The sequence below is a fragment of the Panthera uncia genome, chromosome B1, assembly GCF_023721935.1.
Source record: "Panthera uncia isolate 11264 chromosome B1, Puncia_PCG_1.0, whole genome shotgun sequence".
NCBI lineage: Eukaryota > Metazoa > Chordata > Mammalia > Carnivora > Felidae > Panthera > Panthera uncia.
The window spans coordinates 61,147,566-61,167,753 of NC_064811.1; the positions used below are offsets into that span (position 1 = coordinate 61,147,566).

The window sequence follows — 20,188 nt, forward strand, 5'->3', positions numbered from 1 at the left end:
AGCTGGGGCTCTGTGCGCTTCTCATACCCATTTCTGAGGACTGCTTTTAAACAGTATCTTTCCTAATTATGTGAGAAATCAAATTTCTGATGGGTCAGAGGTGGGACTCTAATCACAAACAAGCCAGCCAGGTCTTGGAGGAAGTGTGGGACATTGCTGTGTGATGTGAGGTAGGATGTAGAGAAGACAGAAAGGAGCTGGGGGGCACCAGTGAACAAGAACCACGCCAGCACTGTGTGTCCAGGGCTTTGGGATCAGGCTTCACTCAGCAACCGCTGTGAATTCTTCCCTTCAGAGCCAGGCCAAGTGTAATGGAGAGAAGGGCAGACCAGGCCCCAGGTGCTGGGTGTTCACTGCAGTGCTGTCTGTCCACCTGGCCCAGTTTATAGGGAAAACCAATCGGGAGCTGTGCTTGCCTCCTTATCAGAGAATGAGGAGGTGGAGAATATGACTGTGTGAAACATTACACAGATACAAATTTTGGTGAAGTCTAATGGGGGTAGTGTGAGGAAAAGGGGAGTATCCAAGTCATGAAATCAGCTGATAGACTGGATTCAGTCACTTAAAGGGTTGGGTGGGAAAGGTTTGGCCAAAAATGGTGTGGTGGGTGGTTGTTACATTTGGACACAAAGGAGAAAAGCCAGCTTGGTACGAATGTCCTCAAGAAGTCTTCACGGTTGGGGGGCCTAGGTGGCTCAGTTGGTTAAGCATCTAACTCTGGCTCAGGTCATGATCTCTCAGTTCGTGGGTTCGAGCCCCACGTGGGGCTCTGTGCTGACAGCTTGGAGCTTGGGGCCTGCTTTGGATTCTGTGTCTCCCTGTCTGTCTGCCCCTCCTCCACTCACACTCTGTGTGTGTGTGTGTGTGTGTGTGTGTGTGTGTGTGTGTGTGTGTCAAAAATAAATAAACATTTAAAATAATTTAAAAAAGAGAAGTCTTCACTGTTTTCACTGTTCAGAGGCTAGCAGGGGATTTAAGATGATTATGCAGTGGACTTTTTTTTTTTCCTGCAACAGGGTGGAAGCCTATAAATTTATGCAGATTTTTATCAGGGTTATAGCAATATGCATGCTAATCAATGTTATTCTAGGGACTCACTGATACCTTGAGGTAGATGTTGCCACTTGACATAAGTAAAGGTGAGGAAGGACAGATTTAAATTGAGAATGGAAGATAGGATGAGCTCCACTTGGGAGATGTTGACTTAGTGATGCCGGCACCAGGGATGCCCAAGAGGGAGAAGTGGCTACGGGTTATGCCAAGGCAGTCATTAGCCTTTGGAAGGTCATTCAAGTGGCAGGCTAGGAAGAGGTCATCTGAGAAAAGTGTGTAAACTGAGGTGAGGATAGAGAATTATGCTAATTCCTGCAATAGCCCTGTGAAGTCCTTTATCTTAAAGTTGACAGAATTGAAGCTGAGAGTTAAATGACTTACCATAGGTCACACAGCTAAATAATGCCAAAGTTGCCCTTGAGCCCTCTGACTTTACATGTCAAGCAATTTCCACTGCGCTGTTCTACTTTTCTGCTCACTTTTATCACTTTCAATGGGACTTGGTTCTGTTATTAGAAAAAACCAAATACTTGCACATTTTATCCTGTTACCCCTTTATTATTACTTCCTTTAAAACGATTTTTATAATTTGTTATTTGTTATTATTGCTTTTAGCATTTCCTGATGTTTAAAATCTTTTATTTCTTTTCCATTTAAAAGGTGTGAGGTGTTTGTTCATAATAAGTCAAATATTACAGAAACATAACAATTAGAAAGTAAAATTTCCGTGTAGTCATATCATTCCCAAAGAAAACCCCTACACCAAATTATTTTTGCAAGGATCTGGCAAAGCAAAATTTGTTCCTCCTCTGGCAGTCTTTTGGAGAGACTTAACTTAGAAAGGACACTTGAAATTGGGACACTCAATATTTATCAAAATATTTTCTGGTTATTTGGTGGTGTTTTTAAGGGTGGCTCCTTGGGTTTGTTGGGCAGAGCTGATCTACCTGGATTTCTGACTTGGGAGCTTGCCCCTAGGGATGTTCCTTCTCTGGGTTTTGTGACTTGGGAGCTGCCCCCTGGGGATGCTCCTTCCTTGGCTTTGTGACTTGGGAGCTGGCCCCTGGGGATGCTCCTTCTCTGGCTTTGTGACTTGGGAATTGGCCCCTGGGGATGCTCCTTCCCTGGCTTTGTGACTTGGGAGCTGGTCCCTGGGGATGCTTCTTCTCACTCAAGTTTTTTTCCTCTTAGGGTTTTCCTCGTGACTGTTCCTTCTTCCTGACTGTCTCTATACTGCTGCTTGTGTGAGACAATTTCCTTGGGGGTTTTCTTGGCTCCAACATTGGGATTTCATGGTATAGATGACAAGCAGCATAGCCAGTGTTTTCCAAGTCATCCTTAAAGAATGGGATCCTCATTGGTAACAAGATGCTTCAGACGTTTTATATTATGGAAATTACCCCAGCAATGCCTGGCTTTAATGGCATCCCCCTGCAGACTTCATAGTTGTGGTTTGAGATACTTCACATTCCAGGGTTTTCCCCTTTGCCTGGGAACTAAAGGCGTCTCCCATCTTCCCACCAACTTTGCTTTCTTTAAAAGAATATGAAACCAGTTCAATACTCTCTAAAACGTGGTGTTGATAAGAATGTGTATTTATGAAAATGATCCATCAGGCACTTGGGTATAACTTACTTCTTGGGAAGTTGGTGAGGCCAGGATCTCTCCAAACACTGGCTGGTGTTCAGTCAAGGATTTCATGTAAGGCACAGCATGTTCTTCTCTGCCCAGCTTCATCTGGGTGGCACCCGTACCACTGAAACAGGACCTCATGACAAGGCACTACCTAAGATGAAGAAGGATACGCACCTTCTCTTTTCTCCTAGTGGGCATCATCATTATGGGGATAAGACAGAGCAGAGGGAGTATGTCTCCTGGTTCCATCTTAGCAGTACTTAAAATTGGACATTTGCTTTAAGACTTGAGTCTTAGTCATTTCTACCTCCACCCATCAGGCAATGCTGGTCAAATAGACTCTGCTTTCATCTGAATTCAACTATACATAGGGGCTATATACTAAATTAATATCTGACAGTGGTGCAGGCTAACACCGTTTTTACATACTCCAGGCAGGTGGATTCCCTGGAAGAATGACTAGCTAATCACATGAGTTATAAGGTTGCACCACATCTTGTACTTTGGATAGTTTATGATTATATGTTAGTGACTACTTGATTAACATCGATGTGCCCCACTAGACTATATGGTTCATGAGTTAAGGATGCTTTATTTTCTCACTGTCACCTCCTTAGCATTTTGCAGTGTCTAGCACATAGTGGCACACAATAAATATTTGTTGAATGAATAAAAGCATGAATAAACATTTACTTTTTTTCTTGAGCACAGATGATTAACTTACACAGAAGAGTTATTTTTTGTTTTGAGGCTATAAATCCACTTTTCAAAAATCTTGTGGATGTCAGCAGATACAGCTGAAGGAATAAAAAAATGTTTCTAAGCAGGGCAGCTGTAAAGGGTGGGTTTATAACATTTTTTAAAAACTAACTCATAATTATAGTTAACTTTACATTTTTGTTTGTTTAAGCCGGAAAACAGAGTATACACACAGATTTCAGTTAGGTTTGGAGTTTCCCAGGATAAGTGATAGAAACTCGCTTTCAAGGGTCATTTAAAAATTGAGCCATCTTGATTTGGGAAGAGAAAATACACTATCAGGAATTTTCCACCTTGTGTTGGCTTTCTTCAAGCAACATGACAACTGGATTTATGTGTCTGTGATTTTCATACTCAAGAAACCATAGGGGACACCTGGGTGGCTCAGTGGTTAAGTGTCGGACTTTGGTAATGATCAGGTAATGATCTCTTGGTTCGTGAGTTCAAGCCCCGTGTTGGGCTCTGTGCTGACACCTCAGAGACTGGAGCCTGCTTCAGATTTTGTGTCTCCCTCTCTCTCTCTCTCTGCCCCTCCCTCTCTTACACTCTGTCTGTCTCAAAAATAATAAGTATAAAAAAAAAAAACCAACCCATAGAATTAGCATTAGAACGAAAGACTTTGCTTAGAGGCTTTTTGGTTAAACCTCATTTACAGATGAGGAAACATAAGCCCAGGATTTGACTTGGATCAATATAACTTATTATCTATAAAATGAAGCTTTGAGAAGAATGTAATTGCCACTTCTTGTCAACAAAATCTCCAGTTCTCTAAATGAATGCATAAAAGTTATTGCTTAAATATATATGTATATATATATATATATATATATATTTTTTTTTTTTTTTTTTTAAGGGGTGAAATCTTTCTAAACTTAAATGGTAATATCTACTTTTAAAAGTAAAACTTAAGTCTAATTGTTTGTGTGGTACATTAAAACCTACATCACCTTGGTTAACAAGCTCTCTTGTTTCTGTCTGATAAGGATCGGCAGCCATAGATCACCTAACCACACCCACGGAAGCCTTCAGTTTTAAATGTAAAGAAAGGGGCTAGCCTTTCACTTTGAATATGGTGAATAGAACCCATCTGGGCACATCCAGTTTGTTCACCTCTGGAGGCTCTGGGCTGAATTAAAATACAGTGAAGAGTGAAGCGGGGAATCCAGAATGGTTTCCAGCTGTGGAAGATGTTGATGCCTCCAGACAGGAATGTGATTCTGTGGCTTCCCCCCAGCTTTGTAAATGACTTTCCTATTTAGGGTGAATTTTCTTCCTGTTAGCATCTTCTTTCTCTCCTTCACTTCCTTTTTGTTCTTTCTGTTCTTCCCTTTGTGATCTTTCTTTCTTGGTGAGTCTGAGGGTTTTGCTGATCAGCAGCTTCTCCTGGGGTGCCCAGCAGCACTAGCTGAGCTCATTCATTTCTGATTTTAAACTCACAGCCGTCTCTTCCTCCCACCCAATTTAGGGAAAGGAAACCCAGGTTTCCTGAGGACCTGTTAAGTGTTAGGCACTCTCATACTTGCTGACTCCTTCACTCCCAGCCACCCTGCCAAGTGCTCCATCAGACTAAGAAAAGTAGGAAGCAAAGCTGGCATTCAAATCCACGTCTGTCTGACTCCAGGCCCTTTGCCATCCTGCTCCTGGTTAAGCAAGATTTGGAGTTGTGGAACTTATTTTAAAGTAGCACTCATGGGGCGCCTGGGTGGCTCAGTCGGTTAAGCATTCTGACTTCGGCTCAGGTCATGATCTCACAGTCCGTGAGTTCGAGCCCCACGTCGGGCTCTGTGCTGACAGCTCGGAGCCTGTAGCCTGCTTCAGATTCTGTGTCTCCCTCTCTCTGACCGTCCCCCGTTCATGCTCTGTGTCTCTCTGTCTCAAAAATAAATAATCATAAAAACATTTTTTTTAAAGTAGCACTCAGAATGTAGGTGTTGGCATATATTCTTAGATAACTTATTTTATAATTATTTCAATAATGAAATCAGTTAGGCATCTTTGAAAAACTTGTTGATTATAAACTTCAGAGTCTATATTCATAGTAAACTGACCCTTTGGGCAAAGACAGGCTTTTCTGGAACACTGGAAATGGTCGATAAATATTTATCTAGAAGGCTTCTGCAATTTGGACTTCTTTCCCCTGGTAGAGTTGGGGAGCTCTGGCCTCCAAAAGATGTTCCTTGAATTTCCCTAGCCAAAAGCTACTTCTCCCCCTATATCAACCTGTCTCAACCATAAAGTCACTTTATCATTTTTATCCTTAGTAGTATTACATTAAATTATATCCTGCTACATGGTAAACCTGTTAAAGGCAGGAAGAGTTTATCAATGAATAACAAAAATAACATCTGCTCCCTTAGTGCTTTGAGCAGTGAGTATTTTTTTTTAATGTTTATTTATTTTAAGAGAGAGAGAGAGAGCAGGGGGAGGGCAGAGAGAGAGAGAGAGGGAGACACAGAAATCAGAAGCAGGCTCCAGGCCCTGAGCTGTTAGCACAGAACCTGAGGCGGGGCTCAAACTCACAAGCTGTGAGATCATGACCGAAGTGGAAGTCAGATGCTTAGCTGACTGAGCCACCCAGGTGCCCCTGAGCAGTGAGTGATTCTGAGTGAACAAATACATAATGGTGTTCATGTGGAGGTGACCTAAAAAGAGAAAAATGAGGCCATTAAATTACTTTATACCATAGAATTTAGTCACAACTCATTTCAAGATGGAGCGGGCAAAGAAATCATGTAAGCACAGACCCTTCATGGATAGATTAGCAAATGGAGGACTAACTCAATCAAGGTCTTATAGTTAGTTACCTAGTGGCTCTGTGTTGGCACTTTCATTTAAAGAATGGTCAGAACTAAGCCTTATTATTGGCTTCATGTGTCATGGCTGCATAAATCAGTCTGGCCTTGGCATTGCCAAGACCAGTGAAAATATATTTGGAGCTACTTTGCCAATTCTCATTCTCAACTTCCATCTCTAATGGTTGGCGAAGAATTATGATTTTAGAGAATTTTTTTCTACTTTAACATAACAGATTTTGTTAGTGGCTGAAACCATTGTATTGTCTGGGGCTACCTGAGAACTTAGTCGATCATCCTGTGATACCAGTGACTAAACGCAAGGTCTCTGGATTCTAGAACCTAACTTCTGGGCTCAGATTTCAGCTCCTCAGCTTATCTTTGTGACCTTGAGCAAGTTACTAAATTTCTGTGCCTGTTTTCTCATCTGAAGTTGAGGTTGGGTAATAGTAACTACTTCATAGAATTGTTAAGATAAATTAACCAGTTCACTCGTTATTAAGGCTTTTCTGGAACATTGGAAATGGTCAATAAGTATTAGCTGTTATGATGAACATGGAATACCAAATACCCTGACCCATGTTTATCCAATCATTATTTTCCTTTCTTTGCTAAGGGGAGTATTTATTGAAAGTCTGAGATTTAATAATAAAGATAATGCTGAAGATCAAATTTCAGCAGTATCTGGAAGGTTTGGATATGTAAACATTGGCTATAAATGTCCTTCCAAGTAGAGGAAATGGTGTGAATAAACTGTTGGGGAGAGACATGGGGGTTGTCTGAGGAACAGTAAGTAATTCAGGTTAGCGGCAGTGGAAGGTGCTCCATGGGGAGAAGTGGGAGAGGAGGTAAGGGATTTGGGGTTAACCCATGGAGGCCCTGAGATGGCAGGCCAAGGGGTTTGGATTGTGGGTCTTTGTGTTCTGAGATCATTTTGCAGCTACAAAGATTAGGGGGAGTGGGGTGGGGGCAAGGAAACAAATTGGAAGGTGGTTGAGTAGGTAAGAATAAAGAGGAGGATGTGGTCTTGGTAACTCTCTGGAATTTATGCAAGGTGTAGGAGGGTCTCAAGCATAGGTAAGTGCCATTAACAGAAATAGAGAACTCTGGAGTAGGAATGGGTTTGGGATAGAGAAATACAATTTCAGTTTCAGGAACATCAGTTTGAAGTACAGGTGGGACAACCCAAGGGAACCATTCCAGAAAGTCAGAACTGGAACTCAGACAAAAAGTTCGGTATTAGAAAATGCTGAGAGTCATTTCTAGATGTGTGGTAATGGTAAGGACATGAAAATACAGTAAAACCTTGGATTGCAAGTAACTTTTTCTGCGAATGTTCCACAAGACGAGCAAACATTTCTAATAAATTTTAACTTGATAAACAAGTGATGTCTTGTAATACAAGTTGTACGTGGTGCCAAATGTCACATGATCACAACTGAGCCAGTGGTTCTTGAAATTTACTTTGATATATGAGTGCTTTGGATTACAAGCATGTTTCCAGAACGAATTGTGCTTACAAATCAAGGTTTTACTGTATATGAAATTCCCTCAGACCGCATCCGTAACTCAAAAGAGATCGCATACTTTTTGGGGAGAGGCAGCTAAGGCAAGAAGTAGTAAACATGGAAACATAAAATGTTGGAGTGCAGGAATTCAATTCAGCTGCTGTGTGGGACTTAGAGCCTTTCTTTGCTTTGCTTATAGCGCTTTCCAGTTTTTAAACCGTCTCATGAACCATAGGAGGAACTTCCTCCTTGCCTTTTCCCAATCACATACTGATGGGCAATAGCCCTCAGAATTTTTTTAATCCTGGGCAGAGAATTAGGCTCAAATTATGGAATTTTAAAATGGCAATATAATATTTACATATTTCATATTACAAAGCTATAAGACTCTGAAGAAATAAATTTAAATTTAAAAAATTTCAAGACCAAACTGTTTTATAACCCTTCATTTTGTATGTGGTTTTCAGCGGGTATAAAAATACTCAGTGGGTGTGTGGGTGGTTTCTCGTGTTTTGGAAATGGTGAGAATATGAGATGCTGTGCATTGGGTTCTGGGATGAGAGCTATAATTACTAACTCTGATTCTTTCCCAGGATTGGCTCATGGGTGGATATCTATCTGAATCTAAAAACCCAACAATGTGGAATCCACAGTAATAAACCACTCTTTCCTCACCCCCACCCTCCTCCGGAAATGAAAAGAATTGTTGTGGTAGGAGGAGGGGGAGGGTAGGATGATGGTTCTTCCTTGCTTTGCCTCTTTTCAGGCCCTTCACTGACTGTTCAGGTCAGTGATGCAACTAAAATGAAGGCTCGTGTGATGGTGTCTCCCGGGCCTGATGCACGACAGCCATTGTGCAGCTGTGGTGGAAAGAGATCTAAATATAACCCAGACTCCTTTCAAATCCTCCTCCCCCAAGTCTTGGAGGATGTGGTAAACACCCTAAAAATACCTGATGTCTGAACCTTTGAGGTATTGAAGAGGCAGGGGCAGGTGGTAGAATTGGGGCCACACAGTGGTATTGGGAGGCCTGGCCAGCTCCCAGGCCTGCTGCGCATGGGGCCCTGCTACCAAAGCTGCTCGGGAGCTGTCGACCATGCCATCCTGTTCAAGGAGAAGTGCCTACTCTCGAGTCTCATATTCACTGTTGGCAGGTTTCAAGGAAACTATTCATAGACCAGGCATCTGTTCTTTGTCCCATTGACCTCAAACCTGCAGCTGCCATCATGGTATTCAGGCAGCGTGCTGGTTTTTAGTTTTATTTTACAGAATGAGAATTTTAGAATGGCAAGGACCTTAGGCATTATAATGTTCATAAAACATTCCATTAAAATCACTATATTTAGAGAGTCACATTTCCCTGCCTGTATAGTGACCAGAGAGATGTGAAAATGGAGTCTCAGTCCTTGATTATTAAAAGAAATCACTCTCACCATTGTGTAACAAATAGAAGAATAATGAAAACCAATATTTTTGAAAAGAAATACTGATTAAATGATCCTGTGCAAAGCTTTTTCTTTTTTATTACAAAAATAGAATTTTGAGGGTCATTTTCTCACTCAAAGTTCAGTATTTTGAATTTACCTATTTATTTATTTAAGTGATCTCTGCACCCAGCGTGGGGGGCTTGAACTCATGACGCCAAGATCAAGAGTAGTATGTTTTACCTACTGAGCCAGCCAGGTGCCCCTAGTATTTTGAATATAAAGACCTGGTAAGAGAGCCAGAATACCAGGAGTCTTGTTTTCAAGGAGGCTTTCAGTATCTAGTTTCTGGAATCCCAAACCATAACCATGATGTTGTAATTGAAGGACCGTAGCTGACCTCTGTTTTCCTGGAAAGAAAGTTTTCACAGATTACCTCCAACACATATGAGATTGATTCAAAGTCATGGAGGCAGTCAGCACATTATAAAGAATATAAACCACCCAACTTTTTAAGTGTATGATGACTACCTTATCCCAGTCTCCTTCAGTAGACTCTGAGAAGTCCCAGTGAACGCAGAGCCTGTGCTGGGTGCTGGGCAGGGTGAAGCAAAGATGCCCTGAACACCTGTACAACAGATGGTGGAGATGGGATCAGTTCAAGTGCCAAATAGTTTTAAATATGTTGCATGTATAGTGGTTACAGAATTTTTATATTTGTAACAAGTATGTATCCTCCACTCTGAGGGTCTCAAAACTCCTTCCTATATCTAGAAGAGTGTTACTTATTTTTCATTCTGGGTTGAAAGTAAATTGGAAGTTTTTTTTGAATTCTTGAAGCCATCAACATGATTGTTTTTTATATCACTTAATGCATATCTGAAGTAGCCACCTCCGGAAGCTCCTATTTCCCTGGGCCAGTACACTTTTAGCAGGAAGCAAGATGCCTTGGGATAGAATCTGCTTTGGGAGTCAGTGTGATTTTGTGGTAAGAGCATGGCTTTGGAATTTTTGGTCCCATCAGCTGTGCAGGAGCCAAGAAGGGTGTGGGTACAGAGGGAATCTCCTTCTTCCATACCTGTCAAGAAGAGAGGAAGGAAATGGTAATGTCCACAACGTGGGAGACCCAGGTGGCATAGTTCAAGAATTCTCAAATGTTTCCCCTCTGAAATTCTAGAATGAAGAGCTTCGAAACTTGTCCCTTTCTGGCCATGTTGGATTTGACAGTCTCCCTGACCAGCTGGTCAACAAGTCTACTTCTCAAGGATTCTGTTTCAACATCCTCTGTGTTGGTAAGTGACTCATCTCTTGCTGCTGAGCAAGGAGTCTGACCCTTAGCTGTTGGCAAGTGACTGTCAGAGTGGCACTTTTCAGGGAAAGAGGGGAATGATAATTTTGTTCGCTTTTTTCATCAGTAAAGCAGGGCAATAATACCCGCTCTGTATATGTCACACAGTTACAGAGGTTGAGACTTGTGTTTGGTAAATGTTTTGTAAGCTTTGTGATGTTACTCAAATTGTTTTTATTTGTGTCACACCATCAAGCAGTCATTCAATATTGTTATTAAAATATTTATTTTAACTTTTTTGGGCGGTGGGGTGGGGAGGACTTAGATCCTAACTAGACTATAGGAAATTGTAAGAAGGAACTGATATGTACACACATTGTAAGATCATTGAAAAGCATTTTTATTTCCAGGGTCTCTGACTACAATGCAACAGTTACCACCGTTGAGGTCTTTTTAAAGATATACTACCTAACATAAGTAAAATCTGAAATTATTCTTAACTACCTTAATAAACATAATGTTTAAATTTTTTATTTTTAGAGCAAAAGAATTTAAAATTCTATTTTATAGTTGAAATAAATTTTCTGCCTGAATTATCAAATTAAACTTCGTTTTTATTTTTTTTAATTTTTTTTTAATGTTTATTTATTTTTGAGACAGAGCATGAATGGGGGAGGGTCAGAGAGGGAGACACAGAATTTGAAGCAGGCTTCAGGCTCTGAGCTGTCAGCACAGAGCCCGACGTGGGGCTCTAACTCACGGACCGTGAGATCATGACCTGAGCCGAAGTCGGACGCTTAACCGACTGAGCCACCCAGGCACCCCTAAACTTCTGTTTTTAAATTGGAATTTAAAATTGACCTTAGTTTATTCCTGGTAGATAACTGGAAAAAAAAACCCCAAGAGACCTGATTTATCTGCTTCCTCAATATGTTTGTTGTTGTTGTTGTTGTTTCAGAGTGGGTGCCAGAGGGGGAGGGGCAGACTGAGTGGGCAAGAGAGAATCTTAAGCAAGGTCCATGCCCAGCATGGAGCCTGACCCCAGGGTCAGTGTGGGGCTTAATTTCACAACCACTGTGAGATCATGACCTGAGCTGAAATCAAGAGTCAGATACTTAACCAACTGAGCCACCCAGGTGCCCCACCTCCTCAGTATGTTTTATGTATCTTGTAAATGTTGTACATTAGCCGAGGCCTCTGGCCTTGCTACTTTTCTTCTGTCTTAGCCATATCCTTTTTAAAGTAAGAGAAGGAAAGTTAGAAATGAATGTGGGGGAAAAAAGAGGAAAATATAAATATAAATTGGTTGGTTTAAAGCAGAAATGTCCCTGGAACAGATAATGGCCTTTCCTTCACTGTCACTCCTGATGAACAGCCAGGCTATACAGCAGTAAAGTGCTTTGGACTGCACTGTTTTGTGGCCGTTGTCTTCTGGGCGTATACTTACGAGATATCAGTCTGAGATGGACAGGAAGAAATTACACATATGTAGCCAAGTGGACCATCCTTTCCCTAAACTTGGCAGAATGTACCAGACTTATTTCTCTCATCCAAGTAAAATGAAGTGAATTTAGAAAAGGTATGCATTAAACATAAGAACCATCATTTTTAAATTTTCTTGGTTATTGGGAGAAGGGGCAGATATTTTCTTTTTCAGAAACTTCTTGGGGCCACCTCGCTGGCTCAGTTGGTTAAGCATCTGATTCCTGATATCTGCACAGGTCATGATCTCACAGTTCGTGAGATCAAGCCCCAGTCTACTCTGTTGACAGCATGGAACCTGCTTGGATTATCTCACTCCTTATCTCTCTGCTCCTCCTCCTCTTGTGCATGCATGTGCCTTCTCTCTCTCTCTCTCTCTCTCTCTCTCTCTCAAATAAATAAACTTAAAAAAAAAAAACAAAAACTGCTCGAACGTATTAAATGTGGCCCCTGTACTGGGTGTTCATTTGTGGAGAGCCACAACTGGCACACGAGATGAGCTCCCACTCTGGCATTATGTCTTAAGCATTGGATAGAGAATAACTGGAGAGAAATATGACCAAAGCAGCCAGCTCTCATGCATTCCCCTTTTCCCTGCATGAAGCCATTTAAAATTCAGTAGCAGAGCTCCTGAATGGCAGCTAGTTCTACAGCGTGGCATAAATGAGTTGTCTTTTCTCTTAGGGTAAATGCTCATTGCAGAGCAGGGCAATTCTTCATTAGCGTAGCAATTTGTTGGCAATTTGTTGATTTTCTATTGAAAAGTGTGCTAAATTGTAGGCCAATTACTATTCTGGCTTCTCTTCCCCATTCCCCCCAACCCTGTCTCTAAAATCAGCTTCAAGAATACATGTGAGAGTTATGTCCCAGCCCCTACAAGCAGGGTAAAGCCTTTCAGTGGGGTTGGGCTGGCTGGAAGGACCTGGTTTGACCCAGTATGTAGTGTGCAGTGGGGTGTATTGGCTCATTGGCTGACCCTGTCTGCTAAATAGCACAATTAGGATGCTGGTTGGAATTCATCACAAGCCACATGCATGCTGGATGGATTTGTAAAGCAGCTGCTGTCCTGACTGTCCTAGGTGGGTGAACATGCCTGTGATTCTTAGATCTTTATTCTGGGCTTATTTTTGTCTTGTTCTTTTCTTTTCTTTTCTATTCTTTTTTTTTTTTTTTTTAAGGGAGAGAGGGAGAGAGTGCAAGTAGGGGTGGGGCAAAGGGAGAGAGAGAATCCCAAGGAGGCTCCATGCCCAGCCTGACTTGGGCCTCGATCTCACAACTGTGAGATCATGACTTAAGCTGAGAGCAAGAGTCAGATGTTAACCAACTGCACCACCCAGGTGCCCCTGGCTCATTCTTAAACATTAAAAAGAAAAAAAAATTTTTTTTAATGTTTGTTTATTTTTGAGAGAGAGAGAGAGAGAGAGAGCACACAAGAGAGAGCAGGGGAGGGGCAGAGAGAGAGAGAGACACAGAATCCGAAGCAAGTTCCATGCTGTCAGCACAGAGCCTGACTCGGGGCTCAAACTCAGGGGACTGCAAGATCATGACCTGAGCTGAAGTCGGATGCTTAACCGACTGAGCCACCCAGGCACTGCTCATTCTTAAACATTTTTAAAATTAGTTTTTAATCTAATTAAAATAATATGTATTTGTTGCTTAAAAAATTATAAGGTCTCCCCCAGCCCTTTTCCCCTCCTATCCTATTTCTATTCCATAGAGGTAGCACTGTGGAATCCTTCTAGAAATCTTCTGTATTTTTCCATACTTAAAAATTATTTTTGGTGGCTTAAAACAACACCAATTTATTATCTTACCGTTCTGTAGAAGTCCCACATGTGTCTCACCAGACTAAAATTAAGGCATCCATAGGGCGGTGTTTTTTTCCAGAACCTCTGGGGGAACATACATTTCCTTACCGTTGCCAGCTTCTAGAGGCGACCTGAATCCTTGGCTCGTGGACCCTTTCTTCCATCTTCAAAGCCAGCAGTGTTGCATTTCTCTTTGATTGTTTTTGTATTAGGAAAATTTCCACAGAGAACTCCAGAAATCTGGTTTAAACTCAGTTAAGAGGCCTCTGCAACTCCAAAGCACACTAAAAAGGTAATCTGTGGAATCATGTAATTAAGAACAGCTGTCTCTAGGGATCCGCAGCATGTTTTCAAGACTATGTCTCTGGTTCTTGATCCTGCTTGCTTCTGCTTGGCTTCATGTTCAGGCTTTTTCTTCATGGGGGTAGTATGGCTTCCAGCAGTTTTGGCCGGCTTAACAACCCCAGAGGAAAGAACCAGCCGTTCTGACAAGTCTCGCTGAACAGTCACAGGATGTCTCTGATTGACCAGGCCTGAATCATGTGCCCACTCAGGGTGGGATCAGGGGTTAGTCCACCGCAAAACACAAGGGGTTCCCTGTGAGAAAGAAGACACAATCAGAAAAGAGGTTGGGCATGGACAGATACAAACAGATCTCTCACAATTACATAAATACTTTTATGTTTTGGTTTTATACAAATGAGATCATGCTGTTCATATTCTTCTGTTACTCCTCCTCCTCCTCCTCCTCCTTCTTCTTCTTCTTCTTCTTCTTCTTCTTCTTCTTCTTCTTCTTCTTCCTCTCCTTCCTCTCCTTCTCCTCCTCTCCTCCTCCTCTTCCTCCTTCTTCTTTTCACTCCACTGTGAATCCTGGCTATTCTTCCATGACTCCTTAGAGCCATTTGGCTGGAGCCAGCATTAGCTCTTTGGGACACCAGAGTGTCAGGATTAAGTATTAAGCATACTTATCCACAGAGGGTAGAACACATCAAATCCCTTTGCCACAAATATTTTATAGCAAAATATCTGTATACAAAAACAACTCTCACTGCCAATTAATGGTCCATCTATTTTTAAAGTAAGGGTGTATGAAAAAGTAACTAGTTGATTGAAATATTTTGACAGCCACTCAGAGGAGTAGGTGTCATTTAATTTAAGTGTATCCATGGTACTTTCTTTTCACCTTGTCATCCTAATGTCCCTTTGTTTTTCTTTAAATTTATTTATTTATTGAGAGAGAGAAAGAGAGAGCACATGACAGGGGGAGGGGCAGAGAGAGAGAGGGACATAACGCATAGCCCAACTTGGGGCTCAAACCCATGAACTGTGAGCTGAGCTGAAATCAGGAGTGGGAGGCTTAACCACCTAACTGACTGAGCTACCTTGGGGCCCCGTGTATTTTAACACATTATGCACATGTGTGATAGTTATAGCATCATTTTCATGTGATAAATATGGGAGGGGATTGAGAATTTTAAAAAAAGAATTGTGATCCTTGAAAGGAAACTGATCATGTTTATCAAAAAGGTCTTAGAATCTAATTTTATTTTGTGGCAAGAGCTTTTACCTTGCAAAGAAAGGAAACAAACCAGGGCAGAAACTAATCCTGTCATGAGTTTAGTGTAGTTTTAAAATTTTTTTTTTTTAACGTTTATTTATTTTTGAGACAGAGAGAGACAGAGCATGAATGGGGGAGGGTCAGAGAGAGAGGGAGACACAGAATCGGAAGCAGGCTCCAGGCTCTGAGCCGTCAGCACAGAGCCCGACGCGGGGCTCGAACTCACGGACCGTGAGATCATGACCTGAGCCGAAGTCGGATGCTTAACTGACCAAGCCACCCAGGCACCCCAGTTTAGTGTAGTTTTAGAGGGAATGAATTAAATGTCTGGTATGGTATTAGAACCCATCTCTGTTGAGTCCTGGAAAGAAATGTAATAAAGAGGAGAGTAGTATTCACTTAGCAGGGACGAAAATTCTTGGTGTTAAATTGGGCATCAGAACACCCAGGAGTTCATAGTCTCCCTTCCTGCCTTCCATCTTGCTTATAACACACAAAATCACACCCCACCCCCCCCACGTTGCACTTGCATTTAAATAAAGCCCTTTCTTTCTTATGCTGTATTTCTCCAGAGAGTCTAAAATTATTCAGCCTTCTTCACAATCTTAAATTTATATATCTTATTTGTTTTCAAAAATGGCATTTGATCTATGAGAAGCTTCAACATCAGTCCAGAAGTATGTAAGTTCTTTGTGCATATACAAAGATGGATAAAATACTGTACCACACATGCTTTCGAAGAACAACCAGTGCAGTAGTATGGTCAAAGTAAATTAATAATACATCTTGAAAATAAAAGTCTTTCTTATAATCCAGCTATAGTTGTTTTGAGAGGATGATAGAAGACGAATGGAAAACACACAAGTTTAAGATCATTTTAGCCAAGACTACAGTATCAGCATAAACTGTGGAATTTTACACCTCAATTTTTTTTCTAAAGAATTTTATTAAAAGATTTTTATTTGGGAACAGCTGACACAATGTTACATTTGCTTCAGGTGTACACTTTTATCCTGGTTTGCTTTTCTAGGAAAGGATATGAAATGGTTTATAGGGTGAAATAATGAGTAAATGCATAAAGATAAGATTAACCTGAGAAAATAAAAGAAGCCAGAGATAGGGTCAGAACTCAAAGCTATCAAGTCAATCTGTGCCAATTAATTCTGTCAGGGATACGTTTGTCTCTCAGCCAGTGGTCAGAGCTTAGAGTGAACCCATTCATCCAAAGGACACTCACTGAGCACATATTATGTGCCAAACATGAGTTAAAAGTTCAACAGTGTCAGATTTATAGTATTTGTAAAGTAAAAGCTAAATAGTTGCTCCAGATGAAATAGTTTCCCCTAGAAAAATCTCCCCAGGGATTTTGAGAAGAGCTATGGTGTGTGTCACTACAGCTAGGCCTAGGTTCCTGGGTATTCCCTAGATCGCTGCATTAATCCATGCAATGCCAAGTGTCATAATGCCGTTCTTTCAAGTCCCTCATGCAGGCTGGTGGTATTAGCCAAAGCACGTTTCATCAAAGGAGTTAAAAAACACAGCTTAGGTACATAGCTCTCTGATTATGTGGCTCCGTCCAAGAATAAAATCTGGAATATTTAGAGGAGGCAGGCAGACCTTCATGCACAATTACTTGGATAATTATATAGGTTGCCAAATGTGGCAATCAGTAAAAGATGCTGAATCATCGATCAGCATTGATCAGCATCATCATTGATCAACTCAATCTGCAGTTACCTTCTAATTAATAATACAATCCTTCTGTGTCTTTTTTTCTTTTTCTTTCTCTCTCTCTCTCTCTCTTTGTTAATGTCCAGCTTAGGGCTTGTGGTTTAAATAAGCCTGAGAATAGCATGGAAAGTAGCACTGCTTCCCTCTGTGATGTGGGTGTCATGTTCACCAGCACTGGCAGGAGCAAGAAAAACAGAAGCCACAGATAGCACTTGAAGAGCAAGTCTCTCCTGCAACAACGGAATGTTTAGGCAGATGTGTTTATAACAGAATACACAACAAACTCTGAAAAATCTACCAGAATGGTAAATCTCAGTATAAATTATCACCATGATCATTTTCCCCCCCTCAATTAACTTTAATAAATGCCTGTTCTGTGCCAGATAGTCTGCTAGGGAGTTCTGAAATGCTTCAGAGTTGGTGTTAGTCATTTATTTTCTCAAAATATTGTTATGGTTATTGGGTTTGAATCCAAGCCTTTGCCCAGTAGGCTTTCAGTTACTCAATTAGAATGAAGCCTTTTTGCTCTTTTGGGTATCTCAGAATTATAGAGGATGCCCCACTTTCCGAGGATACAGAGAGGCCTCACAAGCTAATGCACTCAAAACCTTCCCTAGTTCTGTAATTCCTTTTATTCCAAAATCTGTCATTTCCTTCTCAGCTGCTTTTGGTGAATCACACTGCTGCTAGAGTAGCTGCGTCTAATTACGGCCCTTAAAAGCACGGAGCATAGAAATGGAAAGCAAAGCACTCTGAAATTTAGAGGAACAGTGGTTTTTCCAACCCATTGATTAACCCTGTGCTATAAGTAGTGCCTGGAATGCTAATTGTTCATAATTTCCACCTTAATGTACATGATAATTAAAATTACCTTGCCTTAAAAAAAAAAGAAAGAAAGAAAGAAAGAAAGAAAGAAAGAAAGAAAGAAAGAAAGAAAAAGCACGATGTTCCTGATTCACACATGCTTAACTAACTCTCAACCTAGTAAAATGGGATGGTAATTTCAGTCCTAAGTAACCAAGAATCCTTACCATGTAAATTGAAGTCTTGATTGCTGTTTTAGGAAAAGAGATGAAAGTTAAATGGGTCACTTTGTACTGACAGAAACTTTAACCTTGTGGAGAGACGTTTATAAGATAGTTCTGCTCTTGTTCCTTTGTCCAAGTTCTGAAAATGGATAAATCCTGAGAAGAAGTTGGCTGCACTTGAGAAAGTTACACAGGTAGCAGGTGCTTCAAATGACTCCAGTGCCTACAGTATTGACTTGCCTACCAGATTCTAAGTATATAGAGTGAGAGCTCTCTTTGTTTCTGTATCCATCACATAGTAACTTTGTTTTGCTCAAAGTTATTTTTGTTAAGCCATGAAACATGGATATGAATGTTTTGAGCTCTATCACATTAGGGAGCAGAAACTAGTTCAGATGACTAAAAAAATATTTTTTTTAATGCTTATTTACTTTTGAGAGAGAGAGACAGACAGACAGAGTATGAGTGGGTGAGGGGCAGAGAGAGAGAGATACAGAATCTGAAGCAGGCTCCAGGCTCCAAGCTGTCAGCACAGAGCCCGACACAGGGCTCAAACTCACAAACCGTGAGATCATGTCCTGAGCCAAAGTCAGATGCTCGACCGACTGAGCCACCCAGGTGCCCCTAGATAACTTTTATTGATGGGCTTTTTTGTAAGAATATTCAAGAAGCCAAGGAAGACAGGAAACAGTCTTCAACTGTTGCTAGACTTTGTGAAGATCTGGGATGACATTCAGGATATTATAGAAGTTCAGTCAGTATCATTTGTATTCTCTGTAGCATCTATGCTTGTCACAGAGTACTCAAATATTAGTAAGGAATGAATTTTGGATACTAAGCTCTACCTCATCTATCTGCTCTCTTTTCCTGTATTCTCAACTAGTTGTCTGTCAACAACACATCTTCTATTTATTTACAGCCTTTTCTTCCTCAAGGCTTCTTTTCCATGCTGTTGCTTTGTGTGTGGATTGTGTATCTCATTCAAACTCCGAAAGAGAGAAGTTCTAATTGGATGGACAGGTCACTGTCCAGTATGAAGCACTTTCTTAGAGCTTAATGATCAGGCTGCTCTAGGTATTTTTGGTCAAGGGGGCTAATCCTGGTCCAGTTACCTGTGGTTACTAGCAAGATCACAGGGTGTGGTCTTGCTCATAAGAGGAATGTAGTTATGGCAGACACTTAGAATATCATTCCGTAACAATAAATTAGAGCCTGACTGCTATTCATTCATGTTCCAGGTCAAATTCTAAGCAATGGGAGAGCACCATATCAAGCTAGATCATTGTTGTATTCCCAGAACTTGGCACAAAGTAGGCACTGAAAAACTACTGGCTAAATGAAGCCTGGTGAAGGAGGACATTCTTTGGTCTTAGATGTATAAGGGCCCAATGGGAAAGGTTAAGGAGTAAGGCAGATGTACTTCAACAGTTTTTATCCTGTGAGTGAATTGTTATTGACAGTGGTAAAACATAAAGCTTCTAAGAGAAAGCTCAAATCCAAAAAGACTCCATCTTCACTTTCACATTGTGTTTGAAAGCCATGAGTATTATTACAGAACTTCTCATTAATATGTGGATTTGTCGTTACAGTGGGACTGTTGCTTTAAAGCTACAAATCCCAGAGCTCTTCTTTTTCCCATAGAACTGTCACCATCCTAAAAGTCTTTATAGCAATCCTTTAGAAGAGGAACATCATGGGATTTGGATTTGTTGAAAGAGCTGCAGCATATTGGCATGTTTAAATTGAACGGGAAGTGTAATTGGGAAATTTTCCAGATTTGAAAAACAAAGGCATTGTTATGGATAATGTTTCTTGATTTTTACCTCCCTCTTTCCATGATCACACACAATCACCACCACCACCCATGACAAAGGTAGGTTCTTTCTCATTGCCAGCTATTTTTGACTCAACATAAGAATTGGGTTGAAGAGAGAATCTTGCCGGGTACCTGAATGGCTCAATCAGTTAAGCATCTGACTCCGGCTCAGGTCATGATCTCATGGTGTTTTCTGCTGTCAGCACAGAGCCTGCTTTGGATTCTCTGTCTCCTTCCCTGTCTGCCCTTCCCCCTCTTTCTTTCTTTCTTTCTTTCTTTCTTTCTTTCTTTCTTTCTTTCTTTCTT

At 41.0% G+C, this 20,188-nt stretch overlaps 1 protein-coding gene across 5 annotated transcripts in view; it reads left to right on the top strand.

The window, feature by feature from the left end:
- Positions 1–20,188, top strand: part of SEPTIN11 (septin 11) — a 92,817-nt gene that overhangs the window by 33,855 nt on the left and 38,774 nt on the right. For all 5 annotated transcript variants that reach the window (XM_049630693.1, XM_049630694.1, XM_049630697.1 and 2 more), the window contains exon 2: positions 10,349–10,463. In XM_049630693.1, coding sequence (XP_049486650.1) covers positions 10,349–10,463 — 115 coding nt within the window. The remainder of the gene's footprint in view (positions 1–10,348; positions 10,464–20,188) is intronic.